Source organism: Sipha flava, unplaced genomic scaffold (assembly GCF_003268045.1).
Source record: "Sipha flava isolate LNK unplaced genomic scaffold, YSA_version1 121_pilon_pilon, whole genome shotgun sequence".
Classification (NCBI taxonomy): Eukaryota; Metazoa; Arthropoda; class Insecta; order Hemiptera; family Aphididae; genus Sipha; species Sipha flava.
Window position 1 is genome coordinate 2,013,185 of NW_020271747.1, and position 21,473 is coordinate 2,034,657.

Below are 21,473 nucleotides of genomic sequence, written 5' to 3' on the forward strand. Positions count from 1 at the left end.
ATTTTTGTTTACAGTACATGCGAACAAGTATAAGAAAAAAAAATGAGGCTATGAATAGGGTAAGAAAAAAAGGCACAACCAAAATACAAAAAATTTACAGAGGGAGACTATTTTTTTTACAAGAACTTAGGCGACCTTGTTCATCATTCTCAATCATTTTTTACATGCCATTGAAGGTGCAAATTCAGACGTGCCTAGAGGTGCAGAAATCCCAAGTTTGAATGGTACCTTGAACGGCACTGAGTACCACTATACAACTATTGTAACTATACAGTGCCGGATTAAACATTTATGGGCAATTAAAATGTTGGGCCCTACAAAATTATTTTTTACGTACATCTTTAACATTTCTATCCAATAATCAAAATAATCAGCTTTAATAATAACCAATAATTATTAATATATAAAGTCATGTTTATTAAATTTTTTTATTTGCAAGAAAAACTAATTAATTATCTATTATATTATTTCTATTTTTTTTTAAAATAATTTTATTATTATTACTGCATATACCATAACATCTACAACTTGATATATATTATATTTCATAATTACTTTTGTCCTTTTAATTCGTAAATAAAATACAGTTATTATTGAATAAAAAAAATATAGTTTTCTGTTTTCATAGGGCTCCTTAGAATGAGTGAGGCCCTAGAGCGGGTGCCTATTCCACTTAATGGGTAATCCGGCACTGTAACTATACCATCGAACTCAATTCACTTTAACCTAAAACTGTTCTATTACGCAAATCTACCTTAATACTTAACATGACATAATATCAAATGTATTATAATATATTAATTAATGCTATATCTATACATTTATGCAGTGATGTATTGCTAAAATAAATCATGGGTATATACCTAATTTCATGTAAAACTATCATGTGATAGGAACCAAAAAAACTCACTCATGAACTACACATCCTTATTTATGACTGATAACAGAAACATGTTGTTAAATGATAACAAATTTGAATTTTTCATAAAAAAAAAAAAAGAAAAATAATAATAATATATCCGACATCGAATCACGTCATATCTATAACCACAAGTTAGGTTAGTCAACGTATTATGTAATTATTTGTCAAATTACAAGCTATACGCTACATACGGCTGTATACCCGTGTATCATCAATTTCTCATAAGCTATACGCTATAGATAAGAATAGCATATTGGGTATACGCCATATACCCCCGTATACCATCCAATACAGCACTGCGTTTATGTAATTTTACCAGCTTTTTCCAAATTGTATTATTTTTCATAAACATTTTAAGTTTTGCAAATTATTTGCATTTTATAAGTTTTAATTTTTTGATTTCAAGTTAAAAAATCATTTCTACTTATAATCGGTTTTTAAGTACATCAAAGTGTTTAATTTTAGGCCCTTAAACAAATGGTAGCTTATAACATTAACATAATGACATTATACAACATACGAGTAATAACATTGACCTATTTCATCCATGAAATTAATTAAACTTTTTAATATTATTTTACAATATATAAACATTAAATTATATAATAACTGATATCTAATAATGGAAAAGAAAAATTTAATTCATCTCAATAGTTCTTTGAATTAAGAATAAGTAAAACTAAGAATAATTGTAAACTAAAGCTATTTTAGAAATTAAAACTGAAAAATTAAAATATATAACATTTATTGGTAGGCTTTTTGCCATTATTAAATTGAAAAAATGCAATTTGATTTGTTTTCAATCGAGGGCTTTAATTGGTGCCAATGTTGTTGATCATTCTATAATCTTTATGCGATGTTTTTTGTAGTTGTTACGGAATAATATACGAAAATACAAAAAATTTACGTTAGCCGTTAGATTTAGTTTAAAAATCGTAGTATTATAATGATATAACAAAAATAAATAATAGTTTATTAATAATAGTTAAAAATAAATGTTTAATACGTGGAGGAGACTGCAGTATTTTATATAACAGGGATGGGCAACTTAAAATAACTAGAAGGCCAATTTTTAGAAAATTAAAATCCAGCGGGCTAAAGCATAGGAAAAAAAAAGTCATTCAAAATATGAATTTTAATTAGCATTTATATACACTGAAATAATAAATTAAACACACACGATAGCACGACATGAATGATACGAAGAAACTGATATAGTTAAATAGTTCGGTACAAACAGCTATGTTTGAAAGCTAAACATGGTGTTTCTGGAAAGGATGAGGACACTAGTGTACGTGTACTCGCTGTGATGACCCAAAGTAGATTTTTTTTCAATCTCCAAAATCTTGGTTTATTTAATTTGTTTTTAGGATAATAATATTATATAAAATAAAATTGTTATGGCTTGAATTTAAAAATCAACACTTTAGTTGTATTTTTTGTAAAATTCTCATACAAATCGACACGTCACACTGTTTTTGGGCTTGTTTCGCATTTTTCATGCTCAAGTCACTGACTAAAAAAAAGTCGTGTGACACATCGATTTGTATGAGAACACTTCAGGATAAACAGTGGTGATAGTAGTTTATTGTCAGTTAACACATATAAGTAATTAAAACAGCTTTAACATAGTAAAAAATTCATAATTAAATACATTTTAATTTATAAAATTGTTCAATGTGATCCCCGTTAACTTCTATGCACTTTTCCACACGACGATGTAATGAACTCCAAGTTTTTTCTAATACATTTGGTGTTTGACGAATTATATCAACTACATTATTAATTCTCATCAAAAGTTCATTTCTGTTATTTACTTTTTTGGCATAAACTTGTTCTATCATAAAACTCCATAAGAAAAAGTCACATGAGTTAAAATCAGTACTGCGTGGTGGCCATGTTATGTCTGGGCTATATTAAGCATTGGTTACAGCTCTTCTACCTAAAAGTTTGTCAGGGAAAAGATAATACGATTGCTGTCGGACTGCATTTGTATAATGAGGAGGTGTACCATCTAACATACACCACATTGATTCTTTTTCTTCCAATGGTACGTTCTCTAATAGTACCGGAAGATCATACATAATAAAATGTAAAAATCCCTGACCGTTCAAATAAATTTGTTTCAAAAGTTACAGATTTTAAATTAATTACTGACAAAGCCTACATTATACGCAGTTTATGAAGGCTCAAGAATAGTATTAAATAGTATTTAAAATCTATTATTTTTTTTAATTGTAACATAAAAAAAATATAAAATATCTATAAAAAAATGAACGGATAATTCATGTTATTTTAAAAATTATTTATGATTTTTTTAAGTGCATAATTTTAGATATTTAGTGCATATAAATGCATAAATGCATGCTTATTTAGGCCATTTTTAGGGCATGAACTTACGAACCCTGTTGATAAGATAGAGTATAGACGATAACTTTAAAATTGTATGATGTAATTTAAAAATATACCACGGGCCAGATAAAAAAGGCTCGTGAGCCGCCAGTTGCCTACCCTTGTTATATAACATCTAAAACATTCCTTCCACCAGTAATAATACATATAAAAAAAACAAAATTAAGAAATCAATAAATTTGTCAGTGTGGTGGAAATTTAAAATAATTATAAATTTTACTAAAGTGAAACTATCGCATTCGCTTATAAATTAGTAAGTCATATTATACCGTAAAATATAAATGAAACTCATTCATTATTGCAGTATAATTTTATCGACTTGTAAAGTGTATGTTGGCAACATCAATCTAGATACACGATAACAAGTAAAAAATAATTTAAAAAAAAGGTACACTTTATACTGCCAATATACATATTTTAATACACGTATACCAAATAATTTAATAAAACATAGAATAAAATGCATTTCATGTACAAATAATTAGATTGGTATTGTGTGCTTTAATTTTTATCATCATATGTCATATAAATAAGTAAAGTATGAATATGATGCAATTTAAAAATATTTATATCATACAACGTTTATTATTAAGTCATAAAAAAAAAGATGTATTTATGAGGCTTTCTTTTAATCATTTATTTTATAATTTATTTTATCGTTATATGAAATCATTGATTATAGATTTATTTGGAATTAAAGTACCTACTTATAAAATGTATATGTTATACACCGTATATCAGCGCTTCTCAACCTTTACAATGTCATGATCCTTAAAATAGGTAAAAAATAAAATCAGTCAGTATATATATGTAAGATAATTACTTAAAATAACTATTAGTATAAAAATTAATATAATTAAGTTAAGTATAGATATATAATATCTACGGGGTAATTAATGTTATAAATTATAACATAAAATAGAGAAACACGATATTATATAATTTGTAGAAATTAAGCATCAATAGGATAAATGCTTGATGTTTATTTGATCATAAATAAATATGGTTGTATTGAGTACAATCAGCAATTATCAATAGATAAATATATTTGTTTTTAAAAACCAGTAGTCCCTAATCTAATTAATTTATATTTGTTGACCAGAAAAGTACATAAAATATATTATAAAAGATAGTTGACTTTATAAGTAGATATAATATATTCTATCCTTTCTTTAATTTTTAAACCATATCAAATTTCCGACGCAGTACAACTCAGTTTTCAATTTTTGCATTTTTTATGTCATATTTAACAATTTTTTTACGCTACTAATATTTCATAATCAAAAATCTCCCATTCTTCAAGTCAAGTTACTTTCATGTCCTAGTGCACTAGCAAAATAACTAAAGATTTCTTTTCCTTTTTTTTTACGGTAGTATAGTCGAAGATTTCCATTGATACATCGCTAACACAGCTATAGAAAATTCTGATATAGACTAAGATTTTTCAGTTTTTAGTCAATTGACATTTCATGTAAAGTTTCAAGACTTTTAAGTGCTCTTATAAATTCAAAAACTTCTTCAGGATTATCTTCTATAGTAATTTCTACTTATTCACAATACATAATTTCTTCATTAATATTATTTAAAAATTTTGAACAAAGGTGAGTAAATAATTTCAAAATATTTTTAATATTGTAGAAAATATTTCACCAATGCATTCTTATGTTAAAGTACATCATATTTCATCTTCATTTAGGAAATTAATTCTAATATATGTTGAGAAGGATTAAGTATTGAAATTATAAAATAATTCTTCCATTTTCTTCTTTTTTAATTGGATTAATCTTCAGAATAATTTTTTGGATAATCATTATATTCACAAGCAAAACTTACTATTCTAATCAATTCATCCTTGTGGGTCACGTGAATAATTTTTAGTTTTGATGAATAAAAACTTAACTTCTAGAGTAATACACACAATGATTTTCATACATATTGAATATCATAAGAGATTTGGAAATATCACACGAAAACTTAAATTTTTAGAAAAATAATCTGTTTTAAACGTTTCCGAAATAGTACGAATAACGATGGATTTATACTTAACAATATCTTTACAATATATAACATTTATATATTTATTGTGAAACACAGGTCACATGTACAGCATAATTAAACGTATTAATTCGATGTGAAACACAATATAGGAGCAATCTATTGTTAAATCTTATTCGGAATTCGCCGTGGAATTTTATCCATTAAATCGAATACACACTGTCGTCGAGTCACATAAATGATCTCGTTGTTTTAACTCAATAAAGACACCGAGACACATACATATATATAAAGGTAACTTACACTTGACAGACACACGAGGTCATCCAGGGTACCGTTATCACTGCGTACACAGCGTCGCACAGTGGCCAGGTCGTTATTTCCTTATCAGGAGCCCGAATGTGTGCGGTCTTTTATTCCAATAGTCTCGTCATTCACCAATTGGATATTGGACAAAATGTTGTGAGTTCCACGCGGTTAATTTATATTACGCTACAGTATTTTTTCTTTTTTTTCGCGTTTTCGTTTTCTTTTGTGTAAACATTACGCGAAACATTGCTAATTCTAATGAATCAAAAATCATTTTCTTCCCAAAAACATGTATCGACGCCGTAAGTTTTATGCATATTATTATGTATACAGTGTACATAGGTGTAATGTATTTGGGTAACAATTATACTTTTGGATAATATAATTTTGATTTATGCGAAACGGTGAACAATTGTATTGACAATAATAGTATAAACACGAATCGTAATGACAATCTCATTACTCGGAAGTAAATTGTAATTACTTAATACGCCGTAAGTATAATACGATTATTTGTTTTTTTTTCTTAAAAAGCTTTTTCGAAGTGACCGCACTTTCCGAACTCTTTTAGACGTCGGTCGAAGAGTGCGCGTCGCAAATAAAACACCGCTTGTCTAAAACGAACGAATACACAATAAAATCTAGTGGGTAGGTACACAATACCATTTACAAATAATACACAAATCGGTTTTGAACTGTGTATTCGTAGGTAGAGGTAACATAGGTGTGGTTTTAGTACTAATAACCGTACAAAAACGGAGATACATCAATGGTTAGGGGAATGCATCGTGTTCGTTTTTGGAGCGAAAACGTTCTATAGACGTTCCGCGAATATATAATAGCGAGGCGACGAGTCCGTAACTTTTCCCCTCGCGTGTCATTTGTGATGGATACCTACGTCGAATGATAATCGTTCGTAGTGAGGTTTTGAAAAGCTTTGAAAATTATTTTCATTGCGTATTTTTGTTGAACGGTTTCGGTTCTCTTCTCCGTAAAGGACTTCTTGACGCATTAAAAACTCGTCGGATGCCGTTTTGAAATTAATTTCTCGTCGAGTAGAGGTGTGTGAGTGCCATCCAGCGGAAGGAAAATAATCGATACGCTCTGGCGTCGGCCATGTTTCTATTGTTGCGTCCTGCGCCTGACTAACCTTTAACGACCAACAGCTGGGCTCACATTTCTTACTATTTCATTTCAGCGTTACGATCACAGTAGAACGCTAGTTATAATTTTATCTCAAGGTTATTAATCATTCCAGTCCTGTCAAAAGAGATATTTTGTAAGTATTCATACATTCATGCATATTATTTATAATATAAAAAAATAATATTTAATTTTAATGAAAAGCGTTACAATTATATTAGATAATAAATAATGTGTAGACACTTTAGCACACGACAAATTGTAAATAATACACTATTTCGTTATAATAATAAAAACTTGGTCAGACCAATCATGAATATTTTGTGTCCATTTGAAGCAGAACTTATAGTTTATTTGAATTTATCCGAACTATTTTCACAAATAGTTAATAAAAAACGTATATTTCAACATTATAAAATACATTTGAATATTTGAATTTGATTTCATTAAAATAACTATTCTATACTAACATTTATTTTAAAAAGTTACGGCCTGTGATCGAGATATTGTACTTAATTTTTAATCATCTATGCATTTTTTTTCATTACTTTTAAAATTATTCATACAATTAAATACGTTGTTAAATATACTTCTGTGCTCAATGAAATAATTTTACAAATATTCAATAATTCCTCTGTAAACAAAACCAATAAATATGTATGATAAACAGACAGAATCCTAATGTAAGCAATTAATAATTACATTTTTATTTTATTTTTTAATAGCTTTAGTATTAAATTTACTAGAAAAGTATTTGAATGAAACCTAATAATTATATTTTGATTAAAATACAGTATAATAATAAATATAGAAGGTTATTAAACTAGACATCGAAAACATAATATAGAATAATGTAGAATATACATAATATAGTAAATAGGAAATATACAACGAATGACTGGTTAAAATTATTATTTCTGTCACCTAAAGATTATTTTATTCCATATTTATTCAAATCGTATTTATCAAAAAATGAAGAAGTGCATAGGTATCCAATATAGATTTGACGAACGACTCGATTGATTTATAAGTTAAGCGATTTGAATAATGCACTTGGCTCCAACAAGTCTATATGTCTTTTTTAATTTCTGACCACCACGCAAGACTAGTGTAATAAAGTGCAGCCTTTGTGGCGCCAAAAATGGTCACACCGACCCAATCAATATTGTCGGCAGGATGGAGTAAATTAATAAGTCCCGTCTTGAAATTTTACGCCCTCCCACAACTTATTTTTGGATTATCATAATTTAAGAAATTTTTTTTCGCATATAATATTTATTTTAAATTCATACTAGATTTATTGTTAAATTTTATTTATATAATACATTTCATCGAATTATATCAAACCTGATAAAAAAAAATCGACCCTTTAACAAAATAAAGTAAATTACATATCTTTATTTTTATCATTAAAATTCAATAAGCGTTCATAACTTTTGCAAAAGTCAGTTGAAATATGAGTTGTAAATTGTGTATTATATTTCGAGTTTTATATTATACATTCGTTCGACGTTCAAATCCACCCTAAATATCATCTTATTATGTAATGCATGCACTTTGATTATACTAATATATAATATATTAATCTTACCATTGTGATTTGCCACTTTATTTAAAATTCGATACGTACATATATTATACGACACGATAAATATTTTATTTCCTATACAAAATTAATATATTATTATTAATTTACTATTCCTGTATTAAAATTCAATGTGTTGATCAAACATCCATACGCGTAAATGTTTTCCTATACTAACTAATTGGATTTTAATACTAGTACTTTACTTCGTATTCAACTCGTTTGTAAACAATTATCTAAAGTAATCTAGATGCTACATTTGATTAATTACTTTTGTTGTGCTAATTATGCATGTATATACTTATTTATTATTCAGGGTGCATAATTTGAGGTCAGAACACATATGGTATGTTGTGTGGAGAAATAATTAGATCTCCAAATCGAAGTCCGTACGCTACATTATTGTCGTCTCTATATCCAATGATGACTGCTGCTGTTGTTGAAGACGACAATTTATTAGGTGATCAATTTTTATTTTCAAACTATTATTTCATTATTCTACTATGCATTTTTATTTGAAAAATTAACTTTTTATTTATATAATTATATGTCTATCAAAAAATAAATTCAAAATGCATGTTTAGTATACGTCTTAATGATTATTATAACTACAATTCATAACAAATCATATAATTTTGTTATATTTTTTAACCGGGTAGTTAGGTATGACTAATTATTCTTTAGTTATACCCAACTATAATTCTTTATTATTTTTTAGATTTTTTTAAAAAAATTTAAAAATTATTTAGATAAAATTGTTTTATTTTTTTATCAAAAATGTATCATTTTCTAATAAATTAGATTTTTACTTTTTCTTACTGATTTCTCATTAATTTACATAAGTATATTGTATTGATATAATAAAATTAATTCCGTGTATAATTATATATACATATATTTATATATATACATATATATTTAGCTTCATATATAATAATTTGTTTTTTCTTAGTCTGTATATTATTATTCATCCGGGAGTACTCCGATTATCGATTTTTATATTCGAGCGTTTATGAGTCATCGCGTATATACATATTAGTGGCGGCGAATAGGTTTTGTTTACTACGCGCATGATTGTACTACTCATCGTACTATAGGTACTCTACGTTTTATTTATTTAGACATTTATACAATATACCTACTATTATAGAAAAGTTTTCAATATTTTTATCAATTGGCCATTGTCAAATGCGGGTATGTATTTTTGGTTTTATAATATTTAATATATTACAATTAGAATGGCGATTTAATTTTAAAGAATTTATTATTTATATAAAACACTTAAAAATTAACTGTTAAATTTTAAATACACTCTATAAATTTTATAATAATTTCTAATATTATTTAAATTTTATAAAAAAATGTTTTATGAATATTTACGTAAATATATTTTTGTAAATATTATTTATTATGTATACAACATGAAAAGCTGTATACTTATATCTAGTTCGATACAAATAATTTCATGATTAATAATTAATATCACCTATTAATCAATATAAACGTATTCGATAATTTTGCATTCAAACTAAAAAATACCATTGAGCGTAAGCAACTATTTTTTTTATAGAAAACGGTCGTTTGAGTTACGAAAATCCTAACTATCATCTTGCTGGAACGGGACATTTGGCTTTGGACGATGCATTGAACTCAAACTTAACATCAACTACTGATTCTCCAGCTGGTTTCAATTTAAATGGTGACTGCATACTGTATTCGGAACTTTTGTGTCGGGAATTTGATACGGTATGCAATATCAATACGGAAAATATAAACAGAAAACGTTACAAATCATTGGATTTGGGATCAATGGGCGTGGATGTGTTGGGACAAACGGGAAAAACTTGGTAATTATATCACCAATTTATTATATAAATTATATTTTGTAAAAAAAACTAATTACTCTTATTCTAAAACTATTTTTGTTATTATTTTTAAGGAATACAAATTTAAATTGTAACGTAACAAGAGATATGAATATTAAAAATCAACACGATTTAACTAATATCAACAATCAAAATCACCAAATGCAAGTGTCATACGTAAAACCGGATTTAATTGAAGAATCGGAACAAACAAAGTGCAAAGTGGGGAAGTAGGTTTTTTAATTTATCGTGGTATTTATTATATTTTCAAATAATTATTTAAAATTCTTATTGTATTATATAGTATAAACGAAAAACGTACACCACCAAATACTCTTTCATTGATCAAGCAAAAAGATACATCCAATATCAATAAGGAAATACAACATATACAAGGTGATTTAAATAATGACTTGTATGCAGTTCCAATGAAAAACAATGCACATGAATTCATGGATGAATTGCCAGCTGGGTGGGAAAAGCATGAAGGTACAAATAATTTTAAATCTTCTTTTTACTCAATATTACTGGATTAATTTAATTTTAGACAATGACGGTCCTTATTATTGGCATATTAAGAGCGGAACAATTCAAAGAGAACCTCCTGAATACAGTGGCAAAAATGAGCCTAAAACACCATTGGTCAAAGATGCAGAATCGGTAAAAATAATTATTAATTATTTTTTTGTTTAATATGTAGGCAAATAATTTAGTTTTTAAAATATATAAAATATTAACATATATTATTATATTTGAATAATATAATTCAATAAAACTTTAAATAGCAAATAATTTATATTAATTCTGTTTTTTAATAGATGATTTTTACACTAATTTATTGTTATACCTATAGACATTTTCTTTTTTAACTTCATTGTATAATAAAATAATTTAAAACAATCTGCATTCTCTTATAGTATTTATAAATTATCTTTGTATTTACCATACCTAATTAAAATTAAAATTTTTCGTTTACGTTCTATTTTTAAATAATAATATACACGCAAATATGTACTTAGCTTTACTTATTAATACAATACTTCTTATTGATAATATTATTCCTGATTATTATTATATTTAGACATAAATTAAAAATAAACAACTTATACTTAAATTACATTTCATAAATTGTAATTCAAGGTATTGAACAGTTTTCAAAATAACACAGGAAGTTTGGTTAGTTCAGTAACTAGAAGTACGACAAGTTCAGCTCTTGAAAATTTGTGTTACCAGAAGAGTCGAAAAGAAGAAATGGCTTACAAGTAATATTCGATGAAATTGTGCATATAAAGAAGAATGTGGTCAGTTATCTAAGACGTGATATTTTTCAGACGAAGAAGTTATCCAGCTCGAATTGAAAACGAAAACAAAGGTATACGGTTTGCTGTGCGTTCTTTGGGATGGGTAGAAATTTGTGAAGACGATTTAACTCCAGAAAGAAGTAGCAAAGCTGTCAACAAGTGTATTGTTGATCTATCACTTGGTCGTAACGACTTTATTGATAATGTCGGCCGATGGGGAGATGTAAGTATATATACTTATAATCAGTGATATATTTTCAGAGGGGATATGCGGAAGATAGACCATGCACGAAAGACGACATTTTAGAATGGGTCGTGTACAGGATTTACTTAAGTGGGGAGGGAAATTAAGGGAAAAAGGAATATGAAATATACAGATAAAATGTTTGCAGCAGTAGGTATTTAATAGCAGATTTATTGATTTGTTGTAGTAATATTTAGACATAATTAATTAAAATATTCAATACGTTCCTGTTATTCAAGACAACCTCCGTTATCGCAACTACTTCAATCTAATCGATATTCATGCAACGAAATTTAAAATTATCTATCAATACGTATATTATTAGTTTTTGTAACGTTGTGTTTCGGTAAATTGTTGAGATAGACAAAAGTTTATTTTCCAAACGAAAAAGTTATACTGATTGAATACTTTTGCGACAATAAATTTTTGGAGGAATATGTCATGAAACTAAAAACAGTTTTTTGATCCAGGTTTTTGATTGAACCATGTCTACTTTCCACAATACAATATTTTACAATATAAAAAAAGGAACAATAAATTATTCAGATTGTTAGAGGACATACAACTCTAGCAAACTTGAAAAAACTAGTTTTAAACATTTGACTGTAAACCGTAACAAAAACTTTGTAAACCCTCAATTTAAATCACCTATTCAAAATATAGAATGTCCGTGGGGTTCAGTAAAATGTTAAAACAAGAAATATTATGGCACAATGCGTCATAGTTTAAAATCATATATAACTGAATTCATGTGGCGACAAAATGTAAAATAATGTAAATTCACTGACATTTTAAAAACAATCAATATCCAATTTCCTCCAATAAATAATTACGAAGTCTTACTAGTCAATGCATGTTTACCAAAAAAATATTTAATTTCTGTATAAATTTAATTTTTTTTTCAATTATTAGGTACTATTTTATTTTTTGGAATTACCTACCGATTTCGTTTGAGTTGTAGCCGAGTGTCGACGACGATAATATTTTTTGTATAACAATTTAATTATTTTAAACTTCAGTCGTCAGTGATCGTACACAAAACATATACTATATATATTAAAAAAAAAATCACAAAAATATACATATAATAATATTTATTAATATACATAAAAATATGGTAGTCCTATTAGAAAGTAGGCAAATTTTGGTAGGTAGTTTTAGATATCAAGTTTGTGATATTTCACAAAACAAATTAGTCTCGTATAATAGGAAAATAACAATAGTTCTTACTCGATTAATTTAATTGTACTATCTAAAATAAACTTACACGACGATCTAAAGAAAAAATAGGTAGTGGTAAGTTGCGCACGGACCGGGTTGTAGATCCGTGCAGCACGTTTGGGCATCTTTACCCGTTTAGTATTCAAAATCCACACAACATTAGGGCACTCTATATCCCTAAAAAGATACCACGTTTGGGCACTAAAATGTAAAATGTATATACCTTTGTTTAACAAGTATATAAAATATGTACATAAATGCATAATATATATGTACAAATATACATATATATCAAAATAATATAGGTAACAAGTTTTAAAAAGTGTAAGTCACTATTTATGTTGTAAAATAATCAAAATAATATAAGTACAAATAAAATAAATAATAATGTAGCTACAAAATGTTATAAAATACGTAAATTATTTATACTCGTGCTAAATAAAAATAATAATATAAAAATATTATTTTAATCAAAATAATTAAGTTATCAAGTTTTATCAAAAAAATAAAAAAAAAAATATATTATGTAATTATAATATTTCTAATTTTTACATTATATATATATATATATATGTGTGTGTATTTATGTATTTTATTATATTATTTATAATATTTCCTTGATAAAAAATTCCCATAATTTTTAAGTATTCAATTAGTGTTATGTCTCCTTTGTCATAAGCATTACAATTATCAATCAAAAATTTCCTTTTAAGTTTAGCCTCTTTTCTAGTGTGATTGAATTGATTTTTCTTATAGTATTTATTTTTAATGCAGTTTCTGCCTGAATGTTAGAACGTTTGGTTTAGTAAACACATCATCAATGACCTTTCGTTTAAGTGTAGGCATTAAATTATATCGATTTAAAATATTTTCAGAAATGCCGGATAATTGTGATCATTTTTTTGTGAAATTATTAAATCAAGTTTCTTAACAATGATTGCTGTTACGTTACATTTACGATTTGTACATCTGAAGTGCAAAGTTCGGTTCTTCAATTGTTTATTTTCACTTAGATTATATCCCTGTATCAGAACGTATCGTCTTCCTCGTTTTGTTACAAATATATCATCTATGAAGTTCATGGTAAGAATATTTACTTTAGCACTACACACTCGACAAGCGACTACAGACTGATTGTCTGATATGGACTTATGGTGAAATAAATATGGTAATAGTACCTATTGCATTTTGTTACACTATTTATACAACTTTGGAAATTACAGATAAATAGATTTTCGATAACGTCTATGATTACGCATTTTATCGCTTTCTACTATAATATTTATCATCATAGGAGTCCCGAATGTGATTATTGTTATCGTGCTCGTGTAATAGACTACGGTAGTGACCGCTCTGCATTTTTTTTTTTACTTAGCTTCGCGCCACTTCCGTCGCGCTGAATTAAAGGTATATACAGATATACTTACCTACAGTGGCGCACACAGGATTTTTTTGGGGGGGGGGGGGGGTCAAGGTAAAAATATAACACATTTTACAATTAACAAAATTATCCTTAATATATTTTGACTTAAATAATAGACTATTCTATAATCAATGATACTAGGTATTCAATACTAGCTCTTCATATTTCTAACTTGTAAAATTTGTAAATTTTAACCTAGACATCGGAGAAAATTTCGGGGGGGGGGTTACAACCCCTTAACCCCCCCTTGCGTGCGCCACTGCTTGCCTATATATATTACCTATATTATTTTGATGTATATGTATATTTGAATATACATATATTATGCATGTATGTACATATTTTATATACTTTTAAGTAAAGGTATATAAAATCGTATATGAATAGTATATATCGGTATATATTAAAGGTATATGACCAATCGTGGTATCTTTTTAGGGATATAGAGTGCCCAAACGTATTGTAGCCGTCTAACTCTTTAGGTTGGGTATTTCATGTAGAATCTTGTAGATAATTACTAATTATCTAAAAACTACGATTAATAACACATTCGTTTAAAGTTTTAATTTTTATGAAATACTTATACTTACTAACATACAGTGGCGAAAATTGGATCCAATATCTGGTGGTGCTGAGGCATATTCTCAACCTAAAATTTCCAACACACCAATTTTCCAATTTCCTAAGTAAAATTCTTCCCAATAAACTATATATTTTCCCATATATTTCTTTAAATAACAAATACATTTTGAATTATTGTAGCATTAAAATCTTTATTATTATAATATTAATAAAAAAAACAATAAAATTTTGTTTTTAGTAGGTATGCTGATTTCCTTGGCTCTTGAAAATAATATTGTATGTATACAAAGTTCAATGATTTTCTGGTTGTGCAACAACATATCTTTGCACCACCACATTTTAGATGTGGTGTTGCAAGTGCTACATTTGTACCACCCAGTTTACGCCACTGCTTATACATTAATAATACTTATCATTATATAATAAATTATTTCGAAAGTACTAAAATTATAACCAATACACGTTTGATAATTTGATATTCTATAGGTACATATAACAATAAAAAAGGAAAATTTGGATCAGTCCATCAAAAAAGACTGACAGTCTCTATAAATTTGTTAATACTTTTAGGATTTCAATCATATTGAAGAAATCCGAAATGAATTACTTATTATTACGAATAATTTAAGAAGATATTGAAATAATAATAAGATATTTATGGATAATGTATTGGTATATACTTAAATATATTTCATTATTACGCTTTTAGGGAAAAGATCTTTTCATGGATTTGGATGAAGGTGCATTGAAATTAATAGATCCAGAGAATCTCACAGTCTTAAACACACAGCCTATACACACAATTAGAGTTTGGGGAGTTGGGAGAGACAATGGCAGGTTTGTATAGTCTTTAATATCATTTATATATTGTTATTTTTTATTAATAATATATTATTGTTTAACAATTTAATGTTGTCATTTTTTTCTCAATGCTTTCATTATTATACAGAGAGAGGTAACGTATATATACAATTATATAATATATATATATATACTCTTAAATAATAGATTTCTTCTACAAGTTTATAAAAAAAAATCACGCTTGACTGTCGACACTGTAGTCATTACGTAAATCAAATCAAACTTAAGTATTTTCATTTTTAAAATAAATATTTTTCAGGGACTTCGCGTATGTAGCTCGTGATAGAATAACACGCCGACACATGTGTCACGTCTTCAGATGTGACATGCCAGCTCGTACGATAGCTAACACTCTAAGAGACATTTGTAAGAAAATCATGATTGAACGCAGCCTTCAGCAGAACATTTCACGTTCAACTGATATAAGTATTAACAATATCTCATGTTAGGATTGAATTGTGAGTTATTCTAATGGCTTATGTAATTTTTTAGATACTGCAACGAAAATGAACGTACCAGTAAGACCAACAAATCTTCCATTGGAGTACCGTAAGCGTAGGAGTTACAGAGGTAGCTACTCTGCAACTACCAATCTGGGTATATACAATAAATTGTTAATAGTAATTTTACAAATTTCTAACATCATTCAATTGTATAATATTATTTATATAGTTCAACCATTTCCTACACCAATGGAGGAACCACGTAAAGTTATTCGGGCCACTTATTTGGGTTCAATAGAAGTATCTAAGGCGTCGGGAATGGATGTACTTAATGATGCGATTGTAGCTTTGGAAAATTCACCTACATCAGTACCCCAAACCGTTACAGTAGCAGTAGCGCCTTCAATGATTACCATTCAACAGGATACAGTAATTTATATATTAAAAAATTTAAGGAGTTGGATTTATAAATAATATGCTGATTTCAGGAAGAAGGAGATCAAATGGTAGAGTGCCGAGTTAGATATTTATCATTTTTGGGAATAGGTAAAAATGTAAAACAATGTGCTTTTATTATGCACACCACCCAAGATCTTTTCATTGCACACGTGTTTGAGTGTGATCCGTCTGCCGGAACACTTTGTAAAACTATTGAAGCTGCATGTAAAGTATGTCAGTTGAAAGTTCTAAAATTTTAAATAATTATTAAATTGATATTTTTTAAATTTATTTATAGTTAAGATACCAAAAATGTTTAGATGCACATCCACAAGGTTTGAATCCAAATGTGACTCTAAGTCATAATATTAATAGTCCGAATGTAAATGGAATATCAAGGAAAGGTATTAGTTCTACATTGAAGTCGTTAGTGGGTACCATCACAGGACGTAAAATGAAATTAACTCAATCCTGAGAAGAAGTTTTCACGCTACAGGTAACATAAATAAAGGCATTAATAACCAATATGTATACGTAATTTTTTTTTTATTCCATGCAGGAAGAATTAACAAATTCTGAAGTGCGTGAAGTTATACCACATCGACATTTGCAGTCACCTCATACTATAAAATATTATGCCCTTTCTACTAGTTTACAGTCATTGTTATCACCAACCATTGATAACCGGACCATAAACGACCCTTACTAATTATTCATAAAGACACTAAATTGTGACTTATAGTCATTTAGGGAAGAAAAGCATATGAAGTAACTTAGTTTACTAATTTTAAGATACCACTTATTTGAATAGATATAGAATATTATAGAAAATAATCCTTAAATATATTTCAATAATGGACTGATCTGCTTGTCCTTGAAAGCTGTATACTATTAAATTATCATAAAAAAATGTATACTTACAAATATTGAAATTTATACATAAACAAATATATAGAAGTTAGGCATTTAAATGTTGCTAAAATTGATAATATAAAAAACTTATTTAACTCAAACCAAAACTGGTTTACTTTAATCATTAGAAAATAAACATGACAATAACCTGAAGTTTTACAAGCATTTAGACAGATATTTTTTAAAAAAAAGCACTTTTTATTTATTTTAAATGCTCTCCACATATCAAGCTTAACTTTTTGTATTTCTTTTGACTGACCATTATTTTTTTCTAATTATAAATCATTAAATCATATTTCTGTATAAATAAAATTCCTATTATTGAGTGATCTCAACATATTTGGTATTTGTAAATCTACAAAGCTTGTTAAAAACCAATTATAATTTAGGGAATATGCACACCTATTTTGATGTTGTGAAGTATAGAGCTAAGCTTAATAATTGTTAAAAAAAATAAATGAAAATATTTATAAGTTTACTTTAATTGTATATTTATTCAATAAGACAGTCTTCGTTTTTTTCTTATTTTCCAACCATGGTTTACACTGCCTAAACCAATTTATAAAAGTATAAGTTTTTTTAATGTATTTTATAACATAATAATCAGATAGTTTCAAAATGTTTAGTTAAAAAATAAAATTGAATTATAAAAATAAAGCCTTAACTTTTCTACCAACGACTTGGCGATCAAAGAGTGCATTGAACTTGTTACAGTAATTGTTAACTTCATTACTACATTTTGTTAACACTCCTAAGTAAGCAATAAGTGCAACGTCATTACAATGTGTATACAATTCCCTGTAGAACTCTCCAGATTCCATTACTGGCAGTCGGTGACATAAAGAAACAAATTCCCTAGAAAATAGAAATAAGTTAAACATAATATATTTTTGATTTATCAATTAAGTCTTAGCTTCATTTATTAACTTGTTATTGGATACATTGAAGAATTGTTTTATTATGCTAATATTTCAGGTAATTATTATAGTTTTATAACAAATACTAAATAAAACAAGATTTTGTTTAATATATATTATGTGTTTTAAATATAATAATTAACTATGTCATTATAAATTCACTCATCAAGAATTATATTAATAATATGTAGTTTATGTAGTTATGTAGTTACCTTATGTAGTTTCATTCAATGAATGAATAATGCAATTCATTATCATGGTATGTAAATCCAAGAATTAAATATATATCATATGCATTAAAATTTGATGCTTTAATACATAAAGTGCAAGCCAGTGCTCGACTTGAGGGGGGATGCATTATGATGTTATAATTATAACGCTTAACAAGTTTTGGGGACACAGTTTTTTTAAGTAAACAGAGAACCCCTTCTTTAATTTTACCAAGTCGAGCACTGGTACGAGCTGAAATATGGTAAGAAAAAATATATATACAGTGTGATCATGATAAGTGCAAACACTCAATAAGTATGTGCAAGCTTTATATATTTCAATTCTGATTTTTTGGCTAACTAATAAACATTATTATACATATTTTCAAATAATTAGACTATTTTTGTAACAGTTAATTTTGCGCATATGCACAATAACTTTTTCTTAAATGGCAACCACATATTTTAACCACTAATCATTTTTTGTCTAATTTTTGGTAGCCTAATCAACTTTCTGAATCCAATATTGACCATGGATTTTCAGTATTTTTGCTGTAATTCTGAAAATAATTATTTTAGATTTATTCAATTTGACATTTTTACCTGTATTTATTAAGGTGAGATTTACACGTTATTTTAATTTAACTACTGTTGATTTTAAATTGAATTTGTGTAAGAATTATAACTTATAGCATAAAAACCATAAATATGTATATTATTTATTTCGCTATATTAAATGAATTTAACATAGTTTTGGACAACTATTTGAAAAACTTATACATTAAATTATTTAATATTTAAATTAACTTATAACTCAATTAAGAATTAAATTTGTAATTAATTTTTAGATTTTATTCATTCTAATAGATCCATTTATTGTACCAAAATAAATAACACTTATTTATGGTTTTTATGCTATAAGTTATAATTCTTTCACAAATTAAGTTTAAAATCAACATTAGTTAAATTAAAATAACATGTAAATCTCACCTTAATAAATACAGGTAAAAATGTCAAGTTGAATAAATCTAAAACAATTATTTTCAGAATTACAGCAAAAATACTGAAAATCCATGGTCAATATTGGATTCAGAAAGTTGATTAGGCTACCAAAAATTAGACAAAAAATGATTAGTGGTTAAAATATGTGGTTGCCATTTAAGAAAAAGTTATTGTGCATATGCGCAAAATTAACTGTTACAAAAATAGTCTAATTATTTGAAAATATGTATAATAATGTTTATTAGTTAGCCAAAAAATCAGAATTGAAATATATAAAGCCTGCACATACTTATTGAGTGTTTGCACTTATCATGATCACACTGTATATATATATTTTTTTTTTCATAATATAATTTCATATAATATAAATATTATATAATACCTAAATTATTTTCAACCAACTTTACTTCATAATTTTTCTATACAATTTAAAATAATATTAGTGTTTTGTTAGTTATTTAATTAATTTTCTACTATTTGAATAAATAATTTAAATTATGATCTATGGTTATAAGAGTGGCCTTAAGTATATTTTTGATTATTATTAAAATTAAAATATTTGTTGAGTTCTTATTTTATTTAATAGTTGTATAACTAATAGATTTTAAATTTAATTTTTTTACCTTAATATTTCATTGTTTATAGGTATTTCTGAATTCTTAGTTTCTTTCAAATATTCAAGTAATAATTTAACTCTACTCTGAAGCATTTTGATAGCATTAAACTGAACAGTTAAGGTTTCAGCAACCAAACTATTTTCTTGAGCATCATTGCTGGACATTCTTGCAACATGATCAACACCGATACGTTCTGCATCTTCAGTAGATAATGTGTATGTCAATTCCACAAATAACATTTTTGTGTCTCCTTTAATTAAATCAATAACGGATTCATAGACTTTGACTGGCAAATCCGTATGTCCACCATGAGGATCCATTTTTAAAAATATTGGACAGTCAGCAATTTTAGTGATTTGTTGATGTACTTCAATATCTCGTAATGATGGCTTACTTGAACCAGTTCCTGTAATATACCAACCAAGAAAGTCCAAATCACAAAACACCTGATAAAATAAAAATAAAATGTATAAAATATAAATATTTTCTTGAGTATTTACTATAGCAGTATACTTGTTTAAATTGTTCTTCTTTAGAATTGTAGTAATCTCTATCGATAATTAATGATGAATCTTCGAGTATATTATATGATAATTCAAATGAATTCATTATTTCAATTGTTCGATCCTTTTGTTTACCGATTAGCGCTCCAAGAGTAGGAACTGAATTACCAACTTGGGCCGTTAAACGTGTCCAGTGTTCAGATATATTGAGAATAACTAGAGGATGTAGCGATATAGACACACTACCCGTAACATTTGTTGCTATGACATTGTCTTGAACTTCATCTACTTCCATGTCTACATTAGTATTTTCCATTATGAAAACTAATACTTAACGATTTAGATATAGTTACTAAAAAAATGAATCACAATGACACGATTAAAACTATGAAAAATCGAATTAATCGATCACAAGTTCAAAATAGGAAAAAAAAAGCTGGGAGTTGAACATCAATATTCACAAGCTATTATAAAAACACCATATTCAATAAATTATTGGTATCAATACATCATAATTATGTAACCATAAACCAGGTATAAAACATATAAGTATAAAATGTTACAAAAAA

The 21,473-nt window shown here is 26.9% G+C and overlaps 2 protein-coding genes across 5 annotated transcripts; one reads left to right on the top strand and one right to left on the bottom strand.

Moving 5' to 3' along the window:
* Positions 1 to 5,733: 5,733 nt before the first annotated feature.
* On the top strand, positions 5,734 to 18,134 carry LOC112694034 (protein Fe65 homolog). Of its 4 annotated transcripts, XM_025569363.1 has the most exons (17): positions 5,735 to 5,940; positions 6,837 to 6,917; positions 8,683 to 8,826; positions 9,937 to 10,213; positions 10,306 to 10,461; positions 10,536 to 10,720; positions 10,779 to 10,891; positions 11,372 to 11,493; positions 11,563 to 11,755; positions 15,712 to 15,839; positions 15,952 to 15,957; positions 16,123 to 16,289; positions 16,356 to 16,460; positions 16,536 to 16,735; positions 16,795 to 16,974; positions 17,043 to 17,240; positions 17,304 to 18,134. In XM_025569363.1, the coding sequence occupies exons 3-16, from the start codon at positions 8,715 to 8,717 to the stop codon at positions 17,217 to 17,219; spliced, it is 2,121 nt and encodes a 706-aa protein (XP_025425148.1). In that variant the 5' UTR covers positions 5,735 to 5,940; positions 6,837 to 6,917; positions 8,683 to 8,714; the 3' UTR covers positions 17,220 to 17,240; positions 17,304 to 18,134. The 4 variants fall into 4 exon arrangements, with proteins under 4 accessions (XP_025425150.1, XP_025425148.1, XP_025425147.1 ...); XM_025569362.1 differs by lacking the exon at positions 6,837 to 6,917; XM_025569364.1 differs by lacking the exons at positions 5,735 to 5,940; positions 6,837 to 6,917 and adding an exon at positions 5,950 to 6,132.
* Positions 18,123 to 21,355, bottom strand: LOC112694036 (COP9 signalosome complex subunit 6). Its single transcript, XM_025569368.1, has 3 exons — positions 20,915 to 21,355; positions 20,408 to 20,847; positions 18,123 to 18,511 (listed from the first exon to the last, which is right to left on the bottom strand). The coding sequence occupies exons 1-3, from the start codon at positions 21,218 to 21,220 to the stop codon at positions 18,301 to 18,303; spliced, it is 957 nt and encodes a 318-aa protein (XP_025425153.1). The 5' UTR covers positions 21,221 to 21,355; the 3' UTR covers positions 18,123 to 18,300.
* Between the last annotated feature and the right edge of the window lie 118 nt (positions 21,356 to 21,473).